Below are 22963 nucleotides of genomic sequence, written 5' to 3' on the forward strand. Positions count from 1 at the left end.
GAGTTTGAGCCCCACGGTGGATATAGAGATTACTTAAAAATAAAATCTTTTTTAAAAAATTAAGTTTAGGGACACCTGGGGGGCTCATTCATTAGGTGTCTACTTTCAGCTCAGGTCATGATCCCAGGGTCCTGAGATTGAGCCCCGCATCAGACTCCCTGCTTGGCAGGGAGCCTGCTTCTCCCACTCCCTCTGACTCCTGCTCCCCCTACTTGTGCCCACTCTCTGTCAAACAAATAAAATCTTAAAAAAAAAAAAAATTCAGATTAAAAAAAAATAAGCTAAACTACTCTGGTATTAAAGTCAGGTAATAATAGCTTTGGGAAAGTGGGAGGAAAAACTGATTGACAGGAATGCTAAGATGGGCTTCTGAGGTGTTAGGAGTGTTCTACTTCTTGACCAAAGTAATGGTCACGTGAATATGTTCACTTTGTGATAATTCAGTGAGGCATACACTTTTTTTTTAAGATTTTTATCTATTTATTTGACAGAGAGAGAGAGAGTAAGAGAGGGAACCCAAGCAAGGGGAGTGGGAGTGGAAGAATCAGGCTCCCCGCCAAGCAGGGAGCCAGAAGTGGGGCTGGATCCCAGGACGCAGGATCATGACCTGCGAGCCAAAGGCAGATGCTTAACGACTAAGCCATCCAGGCGCCCCTCAGTGAGCCATACACTTAAGACCTGTGTACTTCTCTGTACATACACTATAAATCAATTTTTTAAAATGTTTGACATACAAATAGCAAATCTTCCCTGACTTGGACTGTCTAAAACATTCCCCAAACTTAAAGAATCTTGCTTTGAATGTTAGTAAAAATAGTGCAGTATCTCCCCACTCCAGTAAGAACTTAACTTATTCTGCTTATCCTAGTTCAGACCTAATTCTGGATTTATCTAAGAAAGGAGGGGGCGCCTGGCTGGCCCAATGGGTTATGCCTCTTCCTTTGGCTTGGGTGATGATCTCAGAGTCCTCTGAGATCTGCGTGTGGAGCAGGGAGCCTGCTTCCCCCTCTCTCTCCGCCTGCCTCTCTGCCTACTTGTGATGTCTCTCTCTGTCAAATAAATAAATAAAATCTTAAAAAAAAAAAAAAGGACATTTTTGTTTTGTTTTTTAACTTTTATTTGCATTTATTATGCTGATTTACTCCTGAACCATAAATTTTTATTTCTTCAGGGGTATCTTTTTTCTTCTGTGCAACCTCCTCTTCTGCTTTCGTAACAACCTGCTCTTTTCAGTAAGAATCTCCTCAGTGTGGCACGGAGAGTTCATGGTTGGGTTAACCTATAAGTTATCTTATATCTATATAGTTATAGATATAGATATAGTTATATCTATAAGTTATCTAATCTTAAGGACTTTGTTCACCTGGATATGCTCAATGACCAGAGAATCTACATCTAAACCCTTAAGTTCAGCATCACTCTCTGCATTTTTAAGCACGTGCAGTAAAAATTCAGCACTTTTTTGGAACCACCAACTGTGTGTCCAGCCCTACTGTTTGGCCAGGGCACACCTGCCAACTCCATTCTAGCAACAGAATGACACACAACGCTTCAGTAAAATGACCTTTCAGGTACTTGGTGGCTTTTCAGATATGCATATCTTTGATTGCCTGGGCAGTTTCACCTGTGTACCTAAAGTGAATACAAAGATTTGAACCTCCTAATTTGCATGGTTTTGTAGGGTTTTCTGGGTCAAGGGAATAGCACACCATTTTCAGAGATCATCTCAGGCTGCTTACAGGAAGAAGAAGAAAGCAGATGTTTTAAAACCCATTTAGATTCTTTGGGCTCTTATCTACTATACAGATATGTATCATAAACAGGCAGAGAGAAGGCACTCAACAAATATTTACTAATGATTCAAAGCCCAAACTTTAAACAAATTTACATAGCAAAGTCTGAAATACATAGCACAGGCAAAATAGGGTAAAAACTCAGCTTATTGGCCTAAAAAGTACAACTTTCAGAAATCCCACTTTTACAAACCAAGAAATTACAGAATATACTGCTTTTTAGGAAGAGATCAATTCATGACAACAGCTATCCATGACAGAGGAAACTGGTCCTTTCCCCTTTCACTCCTGCCTGGCTCAGACAAGGCACAACTTCCTGATGTCATAGCTAAGTGAAAAGAGTGCAGCAGCAACTCTGCTTTTAAGGACAGGAACTAATTACTCAAACCATGATAGGATAGAAACTGAGCAGCAAGGAGTTAGCAAAGGCAGATGACAATGTTAGGGGAAAAATAAGGTGAAGAAAATACTTGATCATCTATTCTTGTGCCTGAAAATTCTAAAATCATTACTCTTCTGGGGCACCTGGCTGGCTCAGTCAGTAGAGTACAATTCTTGATCTCAGGGATGTGAGTTTGAGCCCCACGTTGGATATAAAGATTACTTAAAAAACACATAAAATCTTTAAAAAAAAAAAGAAAGAAAGAAAGAAATTCATTACTATTCCGGCTTTCCACAGTGGCAGTAAACCAAAATCTGAGTTCTCCCCAGCCTAGAATTGACCTACAATCAATATGTGTCCTGAATGTCCATCAGAATTCACTTTCTTTCTTTAAGATTTTTTTTTTTTTTTTTTTTTTTTTTGAGAGAGAAAAAGAGAGCACACAAGAGAGCACATGCTAGTGAGCACCAGCAGGGGGTTGAGGGAGAAGGAGAAGGAGACTTCCCACTAAGCAGGGAAGCCTGAGCTGGGGCTTGATTCCTCCAGGACCCTGAGGTCATGACCTTAGCCGAAGGCAGAGGTTTAACCACCTAAGCCACCCAGGCACCCCCAGAATTCACTTTCTAGAGAGTTTCCAAGTAATATTTTTTTAGTTAATTACGTAACAAATAAATGATGATAAAGTTTTTCTTTCTTTTTTTTTTTAAGATTTTATTTATTTATTTGACAGAGAGAGAGAGATCACAAGCAGGCAGAGAGAGAGGGGAAACAGGCTCCCTGCTGAGCAGAGAGCCCAATGTGGGGCTCGATTCCAGGACCCTGAGATCATGACCTGAGCAGAAGGCAGAGGCTTAACCCACTGAGCCACCCAGGTGCCCCAATATAAGTTTTTCTAAGGGCAAGTCAATGTAAATGACTTGATATTATTCTCATCACTAGTGATACTGTTTAAAAGCACAAGTAATTAATGTTCAGTATGGAAAATAATTTTGCAAAAAAATGTTTGGAAATGTATTTTTAAAGTTATTTAAATTCTAGTGCAATGTTAGTTTCAAGTATATAATATAGTGATTCAGTATTTCCATACATCACCCAGTGCTCATCACAATAAATCCAACTCCTTAACCCCATCACCTATATTACCCATCCCCCTCACCCACCTCCATTCTGGTAACCATTTGTTCTGTATAGTTGGGAGTCTATTTCTTGGTTTGCCTCTTTTTCTTCCCCCCCTTTCCTCATTTGTTTCTTAAATTCTACATTTGGGTGAAATCATATGGTGTTTGTCTTTCTCTGACTTATTTTGCTTAGCATAATACTCTCTAGCTCCATCCATGCTGTTGAAAATGCCAAGTTTTCACTCTTTTTTATGGCTGAGTAATAGTCTACTGTGTGTGTGCCTGCACACGTACATATCACATATTTTTAAATATTTTATTTATTTATTCATGAGAAACAGAATGAGAGAGAGAGGCAGAGGGAGAAGCAGGCTCCCCACTGAGCAGGGAGCCCCATATGTGACTTGACCCCATGAGATCATGACTTGAGCCAAAGGCAGGCATTTAACCATCTGAGCCACCCAGGCATCCTCACACCGCATCTTCTTTATCCCCTCATCAACTGATGAACACTTGGGCTGTTTTCATAATTTGGTTATTGTAGATAATGCTGCTATGAACCCTGGGTACATGTATCAATATGAAAAATAATTTTTAGGGGCGCCTGGTTTGGCTCAGTGGGTTAAAGCCTTTGACTTCGGCTCAGGTCATGACCCCAGGGTCCTGGGATGGAGCCCGCATCGGGCTCTCTGCTCAGCAGGGAGCCTGCTTCCCCTTCTCTCTCGGCCTGCCTCTCTGCCTATTTGCGATGTGTCAAAATAAATAAATAAAATATTTAAAAATAATAATTATTATTTTTTAAATAATACAAAGATAATTTTTAAAAAATATTTTATTTATTTGACAGAGAGAAATCACAACTAGGCAGAGAGGCAGGCACAGAGAGAGGAGGAAGCAGGCTCCCTGCGGAGCAGAGAACCCGTTGCAGGGCTGGATCCCAGGAACCTGAGACCATGACCTGAGCCGAAGGCAGAGGCTTTAACCCACTGAGCCACCCAGGTGCCCCTACAAAGATGATTTTTTAAAAAGAAGAGTACAGGGGTGCCTGGGTGGCTCAGTGGGTTAAAGCCTCTGCCTTCGGCTCAGGTCATGATCTCAGGGTCCTGGGATCAAGCCCTACATCGGGCTCTCTGCTCAGTGGGGAGTCTGCTTCCCCCTCTCTCTCTCTGCCTGCCTCTCTGCCTACTTGTTGTGATCTGTCAAATAAATAAATAAAATCTTTAAAAAAAAAAAAGAAGAGTACATGGAAATCATAGGTCAAACTTAACAAAAGCTGAGGTCTTTTGTCTTCTTGATAGGAATAAATATTTCCTACTGGTTAAGGACCTGCCTCTATAGAGGATGTTTATCTGGAAGATGCTGAGGCATCTGATTTGCTAATAGGTCAGTTGAGTGTAATTATGCCAAAGAAACAGCAATGAGCAAACCACACCCAGAGTCCAGGTAGAAAGCTGATTAGAGATATCCAAACAGAATAAAACTATCCACAAGGATGTTCATGGTAGCATTGTTATAATAGCAAAATGAAAAAAATTACTACTGTTCATCAATATAAAACTGGCTAAATTATGTATGCTTATTAATGTGTATGGAATTACACATGGAATTCTCTGCAGCTACTGAAAAGAATGATTTAGGGGTGCCTAGGTGGCTCAGTCAATTAAGCATCTGCCCTCAGCTCCAGTCAGGAAGTCGGAGTCCTGGGATTAAGCCCCACATGGGGCTCCCTGCTCAACAAGGAGTCTGCTTCTGCCTCTCCCTCTGCTTCCCCCACCCAGACTCGTACCCCCTCTCTCTCAAATGAATAAATAAAATCTTAAAATATATATATTTATTTATATATATATATATACACACACACACACAGACATACATATACATATATATATAGAAAGACTCAAGTCTTAAAATGCTTATAATTTGTTGGGAAAAATTACTGACAAATACCAAAAAACCAAAAGTTAAAGAAAATCCTTTACTCAAGTTGCTCATGTGGTATTAGACCTTTAGGAAGCAAAAAGATATCAGTAGTATGAAGAAAATTGTGCCAAATTTTTAAAGACTAAGTGAATTCTATGAAAAGGCGGTTTCTTAAAATTCATGAAGTCCAACCTCCCACTCAATGTCTTTTAGAACATTCTTACCACTCATTCAGTTTCTGCTTAAAATGTCCTTAAAAAAAAAAAAATCGTTAAGTAGTCCATTCCCTTTAAGAACAGCTCTAATTTAACGTTCTTCCTTACTTTAAACTACAATCATTTCTTGGGGCGCCTGGGTTGCTCAGTCGAGAAGCATCTGCTTTTGGCTCAGGTCATGATCCCAGGGTCCTGGGATCCAGCCCCACATCAAGCCTCCAAATGGAGCCCAGGATCCTAAATGGGAAGCTTGCTTCTCCCTCTCCCACTGCCCCTGCTCCTGTTCCCTCTCTCACTCTGTCTCTCTCTGTCAAGTAATAAATAAAAAATCTTAAAAAAAAAAAAAAGCCTCAAAGTTAAAAAAAATTTTTTAAAAATTGGGGTGCCTGAGTGGCTCAGTCGTTAATCGTTTGCCTTTGGGTCGGGTCATGATCCCGGGGTCCTGGGATTCCCCCCCCACACCCATATGAGGCTCCCTGCTCAGTTGGAAGCCTGCTTCTCCATCTTCCACTGTCCCTGCTTCTATTCCCTCTCTCTCTCTGTCAAACAAATAAATATTTCATTAATAAATAAATAAGTAAATATCATTTCTTCTAATTTTTTTTAATTTAAATTCAATTAACCAACATACAGTACACATTAGTTTCAGATGTCGAGTTTCTTATAATTTTCAATCACTGGTCAACTTGCCCCAGATCTGCCCTTTGGAATGAAGTTTTATTTTTGTTTTTTAAGTAATCTCTACACCCACCTTGGGGCTTAAACTCACAACCCCCAGGTCAAGAGTCTCATGCTTCATGAACTGAGCCAGACAGACACCCCTGCAATGAAGTTTTTTAAAACAATTTTCATCTGTTATGATACTTCCCCTCTTAAATCATCTCAAAACTAAACCTCTCGATTCCTCAAATGTTTTCTACACTCTTCATTATTCTAATGATTCTCCTCTGAAGAAATTCTACTTTCTCAATGTGCCTCTTAGAATCAAATACCCCAAATGAACACAAAATTCCAGATCTGATCTGACAACTGTCATTATTTTCTTTGTCTGGGTCACCATAAACAGTAAAAGAAAAGTTGCCCAGCAGTATACAATTCATTGACAAATTAGTAGTACTGTTCAGCCCATAAGTAATTTATATTTAAAGGCATTTATGGTTTAAAAGTGTAAAGGAGAAAAAGATCACTGAGAGCAGGAACTCAGGAACTTTTCAACAAAAAAAAAGTAGACCTTATGCTGGGAAAGGAAGAATACATTTTTGATAAGCAGAAAATTCAAAAAGAATATTTCGGGGCTGGGGCGCCTGGGTGGCTCAGTGGGTTAAAGCCGCTGCCTTCGGCTCAGGTCATGATCCTGGGGTCCTGGGATCGAGTCCCGCATCAGGCTCTCTGCTCAGCAGGGAGCTTGCTTTCTCCTCTTTCTCTCTTGCTGCTCTGCCTGCTTATGATCTCTGTCAAATAAATAAATAAAATCTTTAAAAAAAAATATTTCAGGGGGTACAAATGCAGAACAGTGGTGCAGAGGCAGGAATGAGCAGAGTTAGTGCTATAGCTAAATATCTATATAAGGATAGGCAAGAATATAGGGCCAAAAAAGAGACCTTAACCCATAGGCAAAAAGACATGATTAAAGGGTTATACCAAGAAACTGACTTTTTTAAGATTTTATTTATTTTTGAGTGAGAGAGAGAGAAAGCATGTGACCATGAGTTGGGGGAGGGGCAGAGGGAGAAGCAGACTCCCCACTGAGCAGGAAGCCCAACGCAGGACTCGATCCCACAACCCTGGGACCATGACCTGAGCCGAAGGGAGATGTTAAACCGACTGAACCACTTGGGTGCCCCTCTTCTAGTGATTTCCAATGATACTGTGCCTTTCGTAATTTTGTACTTCTCAGGAGAGATGTAGAGTTTCTTATGATTTTCAACCACTGGTCAAATTGTCCCAATTCTGTCCTCTGGAATGAAGTTTTGTTTTCGTTTTTTAAGAATCTCTACACCCAAGGAGGAGAACCCGAAACTTCTTTAGATGTCTGGAGAAAATTAAATACCAGTTTGCCAATTTCTACACCATTTTCTACTACTGTTTGAACTTTGACTACAGGGGGAAAGTTTCTAATTCAATTCTACACCAAGATGAACTGATACTGAGTTCTGCAATATCATTACACAGGCTTCTTCCATAACATGAACATTCCTAACTGCCAAAATATAATGCAAGAATATCATTTTAGAAAGATTTATTTTGATCCATTTCTGTAACTTCTCCCAGAATGGATACTTTGGCATTTAATATGAATATTTCTATATGAGGTACCTGCTTGTTTCAATAATTAATAATCTTCAGGATCTCCATTCAAAAGACAATGACCTGCTGGTCTCTAATCCCCCAGGTTCAAAAGAAGAGCGATTCGACTAATATAACGTGAAAACAGAAAGAAGTTAGCTAAATAGAATTTCTAGACAACGAAAGTTGCCAAATATTAGAACTGCAGCAGCTCCTTCTCTGAAGTTATTTAAATGTAATTAAATTGGAATTTCTGGTTTAACAGAGCTGCTGCCTAAACAGTCTTTCATAAGGACTAGCACTATAATACAGTACAGGAGAAGAGATTTAAACTGTCCAAGGGACATTGCAAAACCCAACCTTTCAAATCCTGCTACTCAACAGCAGGGATCTAAAGGAATAAATAGATTCCCAGCTGCTTAGAGAAAATGTCTTACTAAAAGCAGAGCAAAATTCTCATTAATGAAAAATCAACCATGAAGAAAAAAAACTGCCTCCTAATCCCTTGCAAATAGTCAAATCCATTTTGGGTTAATGGAGATTTAACAAAACAGTGGAAGAGAGCAGAGCAAAACAGTTCCCTTTGCCAGCAGCTGGGGGAAACACCCATCAGAGAAATCACAAATAACAATGCTTCTAATTCACAGAGCCAAAAGAAACATGAACTCTATCCAGTGAAGGGTACCAGGAAAAGGCTCTCTCTCATCATCAAGCCACCTTATCCTACATCTTGTTGAACACTGATATGATAGGCTCTAACTTAAATTGTCCAAGATCAAATTCAACGGGTAATCCAAGCCCTGCTTTTTCTAATCAGATAATCTCTAAAATCACAGTACTCCCATGCATTTATTCAAAACCAGTACTGAGCTCCTGTGTCAGGCACCAAGAATATAAAAACCTGTAAGAAACAATCTCTACCCTCACAGAGCTTAATCCATGCACCTTGCCTCATCTTAACCCCCAAAGCTCTTACCTTAAAATATCTTCTTAGATGGGTCAAGCGTCCTCAGCGAAAAAGCAATAAAGGCCCTTTGATTGCTGTGATAGAAGCTAATACATAAACATACATATAGGTCATACCACTTATGCTCTGCTCCAGAAGGAGAGGAGACAACACACCTTTCCAAGTCGAATATTAGAATAACCTTATCCTACACTACAAAGCAGGGAACCAGACAAGCAACAGAGGGTGCCAGCCAAGAAAAACACTGGAAGAAGGGATGTGACAGCTATACTACATCGCGTTTAAATGGCGATAAAAAGAACCTTCTACTAATCCGCCTGCAGTTTCACGGTGCAGGGAAAAGGAAGGGAGACTGCCCACTGTTGACTCCAACTATTCGCGGTTTCCTAGCTAGTCCACTCTCACTGGAAGAGAGCCCCAGTCACTGTTTAATAGGATCTGGGCCTGCCGGCCAACAACTCTGTCACATGGCCACGGAAACGGAGTGGTTAACAGTCCCTCACAGGAGAGTGGGGAAAAACAAGAAAGGGTGGAAAGAACCTCTAAATGTTTATAAATGTGTTAACATAATCGCCCCCGGAGGCACGAACAGGAAGTGAAGTTTGGAAAAGGTGGTAACCCCACGCCCACTGGAAGCGTGTGGGGACCCCTCGACGCACCCCGCCCCCTTCCCCCCAAGTCCACACACTCACCGCGTACACAGAGCAGTGACATGGCCGAGGCACCGGCGAGCCTCCGCCGTACCCCAGCCGCGCCGCCGCAACCGGCCGCTCCCTCTTTCCTCTCAGCAGGTGCCGCGGCTGCTCCCGCTATCGGCCCCACAGGTCTGACCGCTCCTCATGGTCCCCGTGGCAGGCAGCGTCCCGCCGCTCTCTCGGACCCGCGTCAATTCTCACCGTCTGACTGGGCTCCCAAGAGCTGTGAGTACGGGTGAGGAGGCAGGAGACTGGGCGCGGCACCGCGACGCCATCGCTGGGAGGCAGCAGCTACCGGGTGTAACCCCCTCCTTTTTCGCTCCACCGGGATCCCGGCGAGCGTCTGGAAGGAGCCTACCCTTGGCGCTCCGCCTCCCAGCCAATCAACTCACGCCCAGTCCACCGACCCCACCTCCCATAAACCCGAAAGAGGCGGGGGTTCCTTCCTCTTTCCTGCGTGCAAGAATGAAGGCAGCCCTGCGGACTAATAAGTGTGGCACAGAGAGGGCGGGGCTTCTCCTCACTAGGAGAAGGTAACTCAAACCCTCTGCTCCTCCTACCCAAGAAGATTTTTTTCATTGAAGAAATTCCGTTCGACTTCTTACTCTATCGATTACAGCTGACGGAACCCCTACGGGTAATAGTTTAGCAAGATCATACCACAAGACAAACATGTTTTAATTAGCAACTACAAAAAAAATTAAAATAACTGAGTGAGCATAAAGTAAAATGTTTGGAGACAAGTTTTTTTCTTGCACGCCATTGTATCTCCAACGGCTGTAATAGTACCTGGTATATAGAAATGAGGCCGTAAATATTTACTGAATGTAGGATAGAGGGACGATAAGCATTTTAAGCTAGGACTTCTCTGATAGGATGACAAATGAACATGTGAGGGAGTGAAAAAGACCAGAGCAGAAAACAGGAAGACACATAGTATAATGTACAGATCCAACACCCCTTCCACACCACAGTTCTAATCTAATTGGTTTGGGCTATAGCTCAGGAATCCTATGTTTTAAAAGCTCTCCAGGTGATTCTAATATGATGCCAGGGCTGAGCACCATTAGAGGAGATGCTTTCTAAGACCTCATTAGGCCAACTAAGGTTTCAGCATCTGCAACTCTTGGCCCCATGGAACTCTGCCTGCAGTCCCAGGGAGGGTCTGCCAATCTAACAGGGTCTTTGCCCTCCAAAGCAAACCTAGCTATCATATGATTTCTCTTGGTGGAATAGTTGCTATGAGAGAGTGACACTCCAAATGCAATAGCAAGCAGTAGCAAATGCAATGAAGAATACTTGATCCTTCCAGTGTTCATCCAAATTTGGAGCAATACTCTGAGGAAGATTTTGACCACGGCAAATGAGCCAGCCTTGTCAACAGAGATGCTGACCCTCAAAATAATGGGCATTCTCTGGACTGCTGGAGGTTGGGCTACCTAGCTGTCTAGCCCAGCTGTCCTTTATAAAATTGATGAGAGCATGAAACTTGAAGCCAATCAGATCCACCTGGTATATTATTTATTTTTGTGCAATAAAGTATTCCAAAACTTAGTGGCTTGAAACAACATTATCTCACAGTTTCTGTGGGTCAGGAATCTGAGTATGGCGTGATTGGATCCTCTGGCTCAGGTTTTTTACAAACTGTTATCAAAGTGCCAGCTTGACTAAAAAAGCATCCACTTCTAAGCTCACTCATGTAATTGTGGGCAGGACTCAATTACCCCAAGGCTGTTGGCCTGTCTCAGTTCCTTGTCATGAGGCCTTTCCCACATGGCTGCTTGCTTAAAGCATACAAGCGGAGAAGGCAATAAAGTCTTTTAGCAAAATGGAATTCACATTTTGCTAAAAGTCACATATTTTTTAGCTTAATCACGGAAGTGACATCTCCTCATTTTTGCTGTATTCTATGCATCAGAAGCAAGTCGCATTCAAGACAAGGGGATTACACAAGGACATGAATACCACCAGAAACTGCTGGGACAGCCATCATTGGGGGACCATCCTAGAAATCTGCCTACCACACTTGGATTTGAGTTCCAGCTCTAATACTTTGACCTTGGACAAGCTACATGGCCTCAATTTCCCAAAGAATAATAATAGTAACTGCTTTATAAGATGGTTTTGAAGTTTAAATGAGGAAATGCATTTAAATTACCTAGTACATACAAAAATGCCCAATACATGTTTGTTGTTACTTGTGGACATGAAGGAAGGAATGTGGCTGGGAAGTAAAGGGAAGGTAAGCAGAGCAGGAGCCACTGTCCAAAGTTTGTGATGTAAGCTCTGAGGAATCCCAGTTTCCCAGTTAAAAGTTCAGAAAAGGGGTATCTGGGTGGCTCATCCAGTTAAGTGTCTGCCTTCAGCTCAGTTCATGATCTCAGTGTCCTGGAATCAAGTCCTACACCAGGATCCCCGCTCAGCAGGGAGTCTGCTTCTATCTCTCTCTCTCTCCCTCTGCCTCTCCCCCTGCTCCTGCTTTCTCTCTGTCTCTCTGTCTCTCTCTCTCTCTCTCTCTCTCTCTCTCTCTCTCTCCTTTCAAATTAATAAAATCTTTTTTTAAAATGTTCAGTGGAAAAACGCAATGATGTCCTTGGCCCTCTAGGCACTTGACGGGCACCAGTTATACTCATCAACAAGATAAATGTACCTTCAGAAGCAACTCAGACAGGGATAGAAAACCAGTCCTCCACCCTGCACAGTCTTCATTAGTTTTTCCAGTACAGTACTTGAAAGTTCTTCAGCATTTGAATAGAATTCATACTTTAGGTTTAGTTGGCAGGTAGCTGAGAGCTAGGACTCTGAAATCCAGGCAATGAGAAGCAAGGGGGGAGGGATCAAGGAAAGTAAGTAGTGAAGAGAACCCAAGAATCTCAAGAGGTTCAGACCGAAATACCTAGGTTTGGCTCTGTTGCTGCCTTTTTTGGGAGCCCTCAGGCAAGAAAGAAGGGGTCCAGGTCAGAACCCTGATGCAGGGGAACCATCTACCAACTTTATGACTATCTTTTTTTTTTTTTTAAGTCATGCTCCAAGGCCATTAAAAGTTCACTCTTCCTGCAAGTTCCCTATCTCTTAGAAAATATCTCCCAATGCCTAATGAGAAATTTAATATAAATAACTAATTAACACATATTTATTAAGTATCTTTTAGAGCAGTCTTAATGAGAGGATGCAAAAGCAAACAAAGCACAGTTACTATCCATAAAAAGTTTACAAGGTGTTGGGAAAGATCTGTGAAAGAGCGAAGAACTTAACTGGGGCAGTAAATATGGAACTGAGGGGTAAGAGAAAGAACAATCCTTTAACATATCTCAGTGTTAAGGAACTAATGTGATAGAACTTGGCACATAATGATTGTGAATACAGTGGAGAATAAGAATATCGTTTCTTTAGTAGCAAACCATTGGAGGGAGAGAAAGTTTTAAAGTTGGGTTGACTGAAAGGATGATGCTACAGTTTACTGATAGAGAAAAAACCAAGGTTTGGGGAGAAACGTTTCCTTTTGGACATATACATTAGGCTTGAGATTGTCATATGTATCCACTAGATAGATAATGTGGACTGAGAAAGTGGTCCAAGCTAGAGATAGATCTTCCAATCAGTAAAGATATAGCTATTTTAATCCCCATTTTTTTAATAAAGAAAATGAAGCAAAACTAGAATCCAAACCCAACTGTATCTTTCACCAGAGCTCAGTTAGCCACACTGCTATATTGCCTCTTAAGAACTGGACAAATTCAGCAGAAGCTATGGAGGAATCAAGATAAGCTTCACAAGAGAGAAGTAGCATGTGGAGGAGGTGGCTCTCAATGTACGGACAGCTCTGTACATGCACATATGGAAGAAAGGGTATTTCATATACAGAGAATAAGTTGCATGATCAAATCAAGAAATGGAAACACTGAACCTGTACAGGTATTTAAGAGTAAGTTGCAAAGAGTTTGAGAGCCCTATGGTTGCTAGGAGACTACATAAACTCAGAAAGGAACAAAGGTCTTTTATAGAGAACACCTACTTTTAAGGAGTAGGAAAACGAGATGGAAAAGAAATGGTCAGAGAGGGAAAACAAGAAAATAACCAAACTACCTGTATATTGTTCCATTATAGATCTTATCTTCTTGAAAAATAATTGCATATCTATCTTTTCTTTAGACACAGAGCTCCTCAACAACAAAGGACCTCTTTTCTATATCTTTACCCCTAACACATAACACAACATCTGGTTAAGAACTGGACACAGTTCTTAAAGTCAAAAAAGACTTGTTGACTAATTGAATACCTGAATAAATTAATGAATGAGAATGTTTTTAGACTTGGTTATTGTCAAAAAAAAAACTGGACATTAGTCAAAGTGATTAGGACAAGGACACCTGGGTGGCTCAGTTGATTAAGCATCTGCCTTCAGCTCAGGTCATGATCTCAGCGTCCTGGGATCAAGTCCCACATCAGGCTCCTTGCTCAGCAGGGAGCTTCTCCCTCTGTTTGCCACTCCCCCCGCTTGCGTTCTCTCTCTCTGACAGAAAATAAATAAAATTTTTTAAACCATGTTTTTTCTTTTAAAGGTTTATTTATTTATTTGACAGAGAGAGAGAGACAGCAAGAGAGGGAACACAAGCAGAGGGAGTGGGAGAGGGAGAAGCACGCTCCCCGCTGAGCAGGGAGCCTGATGTGGGGCTCGATCCCAAGACCCTGGGATCATGACCTGATCCAAGGCAGAGACTTTAACCCACTGAGCCACCCAGGCGCCCCTTAAAGATTTTATTTTTAAGTAAACTCTACACCCAACATAGGGCTCAAACTCATGACCCCAAGATCAAGAGTCATATGCTCCACTGACTGAACCAGCCAGGTGCCCTCAGCCCGGCATATTTGGAACTCGGTAAATACTGCCAAATGAATAAAATTCTACTGTGGGAATATATTCCATGAAAATAATTCAGATAAATGGGGGGAAAGCTGTGCAAAAAGGTATTTGTACAGGGTTATCTAAGTAGTGAAATCTGAAAACCAGAATGCCAAATAATTCAATGAATTCCTATAAATCAGTTTAGTCATTCCTATCAAATATTTACTTAATATCTATTTATGAGTAACACTGTAATCCTATACAAATGGATAAATATCAGAGAAAGAGACCTTACAAGAGATGTAAGTAAGTGTTGGTGTATTCAAGAAAAATTTATTGAGGGGCGCTTGGGTGGCTCAGTGGGTTGAGCCTCTGCCTTCCACTCAGGTGATGATCTCAGGGTCCTGGGATCGAGCCCCACATTGGGCTCTCTGCTCAGTGGGGAGCCTGCTTCCCCCTCTCTCTCTGCCTGCCTCTCTGCCTACTTGTTGTGATCTGTCAAATAAATAAAATCTTTGAAAATAAAAGAAAAATTTATTGAGCATCTACCAAGTACTACATATCATGTTACAGACACAAAGAGGAATAAGACATTTCTTCAAAGAATGCACAGTCTGGGGATAGACAGACCGTGAAAAGTGCTATGATCATGGTTAGAAGGAAGAAGTGGGTTGTTTGCATACATAGCTGGAGGTTTCAGAATTATTTGAATACTTAATAAGTTGGGGGTATGGTTAACTTAACAAATATATAACCTTCATGAAGGAAGGGATGTGTGTTTCTCACTATTGGAAAAAATTATCCAAGACTTGCAAACAAGCAAAAGAAATTGCTGAGTGTTCTTGCAGTTTTAGTACCGGGCACTGTCTAGAACAGAGAACAGCAAACTTCTTCTGTAAAGGACCATTTAGTAAATACTTAGGTTTTAGGCCAAAAAAAGCAAAATTGAGGCTGGTGTATAGGTACTTGTATAACAAGAGAAAAAACAAATTTCCACAACTTTTTAAATAGTAACATTCAAAATAAACCAATAATAATTGAATACAAGTTTTTGGTACAAGAGGTCTACTAATGAGAAGGATGAAATTCTTTTGGGGAGTATGCATTTTGCTTAGTTGGGGTTCAAGTATTATTAGAATCAATTGCAAGTATTCAAGTACTAATGCTGATCTGTAACAAGATCTTATGAATCTCATCTGTCTTTTCTCACAGATAACTACTGTTAAATACTGCTATCAGTACATGAACATGTGATTCAACTGAGAATATTCATTGCTTGGAAAGCATTTATAGAATTCTATTAGATTCTCCTCTTGACATTTGCTTAATTTTCTAAATGAAGTTTTTATTTATTTTTAAAGTAATTGCAGAAAAAAATAAAAAAAAATAAAGTAATTTCAGGTTGCCAGGTGACTCAGTGGGTTAAGGTCTGTCTTCAGCACAGGTGATGGCCCAGGATCCTGGAACTGAGTCCCTGCTCAGCGGAAAGACTGCTTCGCTCCCTCTTCCTCTGTCTGCTGCTCCCCTTGCTTGTGCTCGCTCTCTCTCTCTGTCAAATAGATAAATAAAATCTTTTAAAAAATATATTTTAAAAAATAAAAAAATAATAATCTCTATCCCCAATGTGGGGCTCAAACTCACAACTCTGAGATCAAGAGTCACATGCTCCACCAGCCAGGCACCCCTGCCAATTTTTGCTCAAAATATCATAATAAAACATTACCAATACTAAGCCATCAAATTGCTGTGAATTGGAGCATAGCAAGATATTCAGCTTCTATTTCTCACAAAACAAAAAACAAACAAAAGCCACAGAACTGATGATGGTTGTGTTTGAGAGTGAATGAAGTCAACTACTGACACTAGTAGTTTAATAACCCATGATAAATTTACATATTTTCTACAAAGTACTTTCTGCAGTGAATAATCATACACTTTTTTTTGAAGATTTATTTGAGAGAGAGTGTACACACGAGCACGCACGCACCCACACAAGTGTGGGGAGAGGGGCAGAGGGATAGACTCTTCAAGAAGACTCCCCACTGGGGCGCCTGGGTGGCTCAGTGGTTTAGGCCGCTGCCTTTGGCTCAGGTCATGATCTCGGGGTCCTGGGATCGAGTCCCGCATGGGGCTCTCCGCTTGGCGGGGAGCCTGCTTCCCTCTCACTCTCTCTGCCTGCCTCTCTGCCTATTGTGATCTCTCTGTGTCAAATAAATAAATAAAATCTTTAAAAAAAAAAAAAAAAAAAGACGACTCCCCACTGAGCACAGAGCCCAGCGTGGCTGGATTTCACAACCCATGAGATCAAGGCCTGAGCCAAAACCAAGAGTCGAATGCTCAACCAACTGAGCCACCTAGGCACCCCATGAATGACTGTACACTTTAAATACATGACATTTTCACAAGACTTGTAAATTTGTTGAACTAAGCCTTTTTTCTGCTGCACATATACTTTTGCCACCATTAGCTGTGACACAGTTTAGCAGATTCCACTTTAGGTTGTGCTGAATTAGTGCTTTCTCAACTTCTTCGAAAACATTTTTACCTGTAATTATTTCATGCAGACTATTCAACAAGGCTAATTCTTCAGTCACTTCAAATTCATCATTGACTTATCAAAAAAAACAACAACTAAATAGTATGGGCAACTGCAGACTCATCAGGAGCCAAGGAAAACTACTTAAAATAATTTGCTTTGGTTTTTTGTTTTGTTAATCTCTATAGCCAACGTGGAGCTTGACCTCACAACTCTGAGATCAATAGTCATGTGCTGGGGTGCCTGGATTGGCTCAGGCAGTTAAGTGTCTGCCCTGAGCTCATGTCAGGATCCCAGGGTCTTGGGATCAAGTCCCATGCCACTGACTTCTCTGCTCAGCTGGGGGTCTGCTTGTCCCTTTCCCCCTGCCCTTCCCCCCTGCTCTCATGCTCACGCGTTCTCTCTCTCAAATAAATAAATAAAATCTTTAAAAAAATAAAAAAAATCATGGGCTCTTCCAACTGAGCCAGACAGGTGCCCCTAAAAATAAAATCTTTAAGGAAAAAAAGACATTCTTAAATTTTAAATTCTTAAATCTACCAAAAGCAGGCTACAATGCATGATCACATAAAATGAACTTTACTTCTTAGTGTCACAAACGTTAGAATACAAAAAGTCCAAAGATGGCTATTACAAGAAATGTAAAAAAGAAATTTGCTTTAAAAATAACAAAAAGGGGGGCGCCTGGGTGGCTCAGTGGTTTAAGCCTCTGCCTTTGGCTCAGGTCATGATCTCAGGGTCCTGGGATCGAGCCCCGCATCGGGCTCTCTGCTCAGTGGGGAGCCTGTTTCTCCCTCTCTCTCTGCCTGCCATTCTGCCTACTTGTGACCTCTCTCTCTGTCAAATGAATAAATAAAATGTTAAAAAAAAAAAAATAACAAAAAGGGGCGCCTGGGTGGCTCAGTGGGTTAAGCCGCTGCCTTCGGCTCAGGTCATGATCTCGGGGTCCTGGGATCGAGTCCTGCATCGGGCTCTCTGCTCAGCAGGGAGCCTGCTTCCCTCTCTCTCTCTCTCTGCCTGCCTCTCTATCTACTTGTGATCTCTCTGTGTCAAATAAATAAATAAAATCTTTTAAAAAAAAAGTTTTTAAATTGATTTCTCCCCCAAGGTCCAAAAAGTGTGGTCTAGATAACCATCAGAGTAAAGGCTCTTTTTTTTAAAAAAAGATTTTTATTTATTTATTTATTTGACAGAAAGAGATCACAGATAGGCAGAGAGGCAGGCAGAGAGACAGGAGGGAAGCAGGCTCCCTGCTGAACAGAAAGCCCAATGTGGGGTTTGATCCCAGGACCCTGGGATCAGGACCTGAGCCGATGGCAGAGGCTTTAACCCACTGAGCCACCCAGGTGCCCCGCAAAGTAAAGGCTTTATATACTCTTTCCTTTGATAAGAATAATTTTATGCAAGGATGCCTGGGTGAATCAGTCGGTTAAGCATTGGACTCTTGATTTTGTCTCAGGTCATGATCTCAGGGTCATGAGATCGAGCCCTGTGTCAGGTTCTGTGCTTGGTGTGGAGCCTGCTGAAGACTCTCCCTCTTCCTCTGCTCCTCTGTCCTCCACCCCCATCCCATACTCTCTCTTTCCAAAAAAAAAAAAAAAGAAAAAAGTTCATGCAGAACTGTATATCCAAGTGTGTGTGCAAGACACACTCATATGCATCACAAATACAAGCACATGCACCCAGAGGGACAGACACACAGCTGAGTTTTAATTGTTCCAGGCACTTTATATCCACCTTAAGTCTGCCACCTTCCCATTACATTTAATGAATTTCTTCTCTGAAGACAAGACATTTTCTTCAAAGTAGCCTAGTTGACAGCATTTCCTGCTGGGAAATATTGAACCACCGTGAAGGAAGACCCCTCACTTGCAGGTGCCTTCCCCACTCCCATCTTTTTTTTTTTTTAAGATTTTATTTATTTATTTGACAGAGAGATCTCAAGTAGGCAGAGAGGCAGGCAGAGAGAGAGGAGGAAGCAGGCTCCCTACTGAGCAGAGAGCCTGATGTGGGGCTCGATCCCAGGACCCTGGGACCATGACCCAAGATGAAGGCAGAGGCTTTAACCCACTGAGCCACCCAGGTGCCCCAACCCACTCCCATCTTTATTGTATTCTTCCAAACCATGGCTGTGAAGTGTCCTGTCCTGGAGGTGAAGTCAGGCTGCTGGAAGCTGTAGTTCTTGATTTCTGTGTACCATCTATCAGCCATCTCCTTTCCTGTCTGATCATAGGAGGCCCATTCCAGGTTCTCTCCAAACTGGCTGTGACTGAACTGTTGGTTTGAGCATCCTTGGGCTGGCCAGGACTTCTGAATAATGCTGAGCCTCCTGGTTTGTCTTCTTGCAGAGCTTCAGTGTGTGTGTGTGGTGGCAGCGGGTGGGTGGGGGGATACAATGCTGCTGTTGGCACTTGTTGGGGGTATTCAGGACCTCATTATTAAACTGTTGGGGAGCTGACTTGCCCATGGACCACTGGGTACTCTCCCCAGCTCCCACTGCTGCTATGCTGTGCTCTCATTTTTTTTTTTAAAGATTTTATTTATTCATTTGAGAGAGAGAGACAGAGTGAGAGAGCATGAGAGGGGAGGTCAGAGGGAGAAGCAGGCTCCCCACGGAGCTGGGAGCCCGATGTGGGACTCGATCCCAGGACTCCGGGATCATGACCTGAGCGGAAGACAGTCGCTTAACCAACTGAGCCACCCAGGCGCCCTATGCTATGCTCTCTTGCCTGGTCCTGGGCTTCTGGAGATCAATTCCTATCTTTATAAACCTGAGCAGATGGGCAAATCCAGGTAACTAAAGGAAGTCAATCCCACTGGCCAAAAGAGAATAGTTACTGTTTTCAAGAGCCAAAACACACAAAGGGCCAGGAAAAGTAGTAGAGATTTGGGAGTTAGCTAGGTTTGGGGGTTAGTCGGGGATGTGGTAGAGAGAAAGAACTCAGAACTAACAGCCCTGCCCAGTGGTCAAGGCACCATGAAAAACTCCATGGCACAGACCAAGGCCTGCCCACAGCCCAGCACATATACACACGAGATCTAGGGCCCCCTTGTTCTTTAATCTCTGTTACTGAGGCTCATTTTCCTCCTCAAATTAGTTAATATAGACATGAAATAGAGCCCCAAGTCTCTGTGTACAGCCCATTTTTCCCTTCACAAACTCTAACCTTGCTTACATTTGTAAGCAATAGATTCCAAATCTGTGTCTTTAGCTCAGACTATTCTCATCAGCTTCAGACCCATATGTCCAACAACCTGCTATATTTCTCTACCTGAAAACTATTCTGGTACCTCAAACTCAACATGTAAAAAGTTAAAACCATTGAAATACGTTAAAATATACATTCAGCTTGTTCACTCACGAATTCCTCTTGGGAAAATAAAATTTCCCTCAATGTTTTGTTCTAAAAGATCAGTGTGCTTAGAGTCATCAAATTATAATATTTCCTTTGGGCTTAAAGTGAAGATTCCCATGAAGTCCTACAACCTCCTTATTAAATAAAGGAAAGTTAACACTTATTTGTAAGAGCAAAAAACTAGAAACAATCTAAATGTTATGTCCATAGATTCAACACAATCCTAATGAAAATCCTAGTAGGTAGGTTTGTGTGTGTGAACGTATGATAAGTGATAATCTGGAGGGGAGTGGTGGGAGGGTTGGGGTGGCTGGGTGACTGGGTGATGGACATTAGGGAGGGCATGTGCTATGGTGAGGGCTGTGAATTGTGTAAAACTGATGATTCACAGACCTGTACCCCTGAAACAAATAATACATTATATGTTAATTTTTAAAAAGTAATAAGGTCTCTCTCTGCCTGCCTCTCTGTCTACTTGTGATCTCTGTCTATTAAATAAATAAATAAAATATTTTTTAAAAAAAGTAATAAGGTGATCTTAAAATTTATATGGAGGGGCACCTGGATGGCTCCATCTGTAGAGCTTATAACTCTTGATCTCAGGGTCATGAGTTTGGTCCCACACTAAGTGTAGAGTTTAGCTAAAAAAAAAATTTGATATGGAAATGTAATGACCAAGAATAGTTAATATAATCTTACAATCTTGAAGTTAGAGAACATGGGCTACCAGATATCAAAATTTATTACAAAATTATAGCTATGAAGAACTCTTGTGATGAATACTTATTTTATGAAAAAGGAGCTACTGTAGAGCAGTGGGGGTAAAGATAGGTTTTTTTTGACAGAAATCATCCACAACTTGGAAATCCTACAAAGAAAAGGCAGTAGGGCTAACCAAAGGTAAACTATCAAGACAATATATTTATGGGATGCCTGGGTGGCTCAGTTGGTTGGGCATCTGCCTTCAGCTTAGGTCATGATCCCAGAGTCCTGGGATCGAGTCCCGCATAGGGCTCCCTGCTCGGCAGGGAGCCTCCTTCTCCCTCTGTCTGCTCTGCCTGCTGCTCCCCTGCTTGTGTGCACTCTCTCTCTCACAAATAAATAAAATCTTAAAAAAAAAAAAAGACAATATATTTATGCTTAACTTATTCTCTACTTATTGTTGATTAAGGGCTAAAACTCTGTGAAGTCATGTGTTAACTTACAGATTTTTGTCCGGTAATGATGTAAAGGATTTCTGACTAGTAGAAAAGGCTATGGGACACCTGGTTGGCTCAGTCAGAAGAGCATGTGACTCTTGATCTCAGGGTCGGTCATAAGTTTGAGCCTATGTTGCATGTAGAGATTACGGAAATAAAGAAATTTAAAAAGGGGAGTGGACACCTGGTTAGTCAAGTGTCTGAGTCTTGATTTTGGCTCAGATCATGATCTCAGGGTCATGAAATTGAGCCCCACATTGGGCTCCATGCTCTGTAGGGAGTCTGCTTCTTTCCCTCTCTCCCTCTCCCCCTCCCCACATTTGTGCATGCATGCACTCTCTCTCTCTTTCTGTGTAAAATAAATAAATAACTATTAAAAAAAAGAGAAAAGGTTATGGTGTTATTATCCTGTAGACATTAACCAGTTTTAACTAACTTTTATCTAACATTCTTTTTTCAAATGCCTATAAGTACCTGTGATGGTTAATTTTACATGTCCGTTTGACTGGGCCACAAAGTACCCAAATATTTGGTTAAACATTATTCTGGGTGGATATTTCTGGATGAGATTAACATTTGAATAGACTGAGTAAAGCAGATTGCTCTTCCTAATGTAGGTGGTGGGCCTCGTCCAATCAGCTGAAGCCCTCACTAGAACAAAACGGCTGATTAGAAGAATATTTCTCTGAGTGCCTGGCTGGTTTACTCTGTAAAGCATGTGACTCTTGATCTCAGGGTTGTGAGTCTGAGTTTCATGTTGGGTATAGAGATTACTTAAAAATAAAATCTTTAAAAGAGAAAAGAGAGAGGAAATTTCTCTCTGACTGGCCAGTTCTTTAAAGTGGGACATTGGTCCTTTATCCTACGTTTAGATTCAAACCGAACCATCAGCTCTTCCTGATGGCTTTCAGACTGGAACCAGACTGCCAGTTGTTGTTTTTTTTTTTTTTTTTTTTTAAGATTTTATTTATTTATTTGACAGAGAGAGAGATCACAAGTAGGCAGAGAGGCAGGCAGAGAGAGAGGAGGAAGCAGGCTCCCTGCGGAGCAGAGAGCCCGATGCGGGGCTCGATCCCAGGACCCTGAGATCATGACCTGAGCCGAAGGCAGCGGCTCAATCCACTGAGCCACTCAGGCGCCCCAGACTGCCAGTTTTTTATCAGGCCTTTGGACTGGGCCTAGAACTATACCATCACTTCTTCTGGGTCTCTAGTTTGCCAGCTAAAGATCTTGGGACTTGTTAGCCTGCATAATCCTGTAAGCCAATTCCTTATAATAAAATTTCTCTATCTCTATCCCTATTTATGTGTGTGCGTGTGTCTCTGTCTGTGTATGCATATGTATAAACACATTTATATATTCATACACATATATGTGCATATATATGCATATATATATACACACACACATACATCCATATCACCCCCCACCACAACTCTAATACAATACCCAATTTCCTTGAACGCTCATCAAACATGCTTTACCATCCTCTTTATTCCCTCAATAATGAGTTAAATGAATCTCTGTTATGTTTTCATTCTGTATTTTTGTAAAAATCTTGCTTTTAACTCTTTGGAAATTGTACTTGACAATGTTTTCAACAAAAAGTGCTGGATCGGGGGGCCTGGTTGACTCAATTGATGAAGCGTC

At 41.5% G+C, this 22963-nt stretch overlaps 1 protein-coding gene and 1 pseudogene across 6 annotated transcripts in view; both read right to left on the reverse strand.

The window, feature by feature from the left end:
* Positions 1-9736, reverse strand: part of UNC13B (unc-13 homolog B) — a 233197-nt gene extending 223461 nt beyond the window's left edge. For 3 of the 6 annotated variants that reach the window (XM_046023719.1, XM_046023720.1, XM_046023718.1), the window contains exon 1: positions 9374-9734. In XM_046023719.1, the coding sequence (XP_045879675.1) occupies positions 9374-9395 (22 nt within the window). In that variant the 5' untranslated portion in view covers positions 9396-9734. Of the gene's footprint in view, positions 1-9373 lie in introns of all 6 variants that reach the window. The other 3 variants (XM_046023716.1, XM_046023717.1, XM_046023722.1) reach the window with 3 other exon arrangements.
* An 8749-nt stretch (positions 9737-18485) lies between these two features.
* On the reverse strand, positions 18486-19225 carry LOC123952568 (annotated as a pseudogene).
* Positions 19226-22963: the final 3738 nt, after the last annotated feature.

This window comes from Meles meles, chromosome 11, assembly GCF_922984935.1.
Source record: "Meles meles chromosome 11, mMelMel3.1 paternal haplotype, whole genome shotgun sequence".
NCBI lineage: Eukaryota > Metazoa > Chordata > Mammalia > Carnivora > Mustelidae > Meles > Meles meles.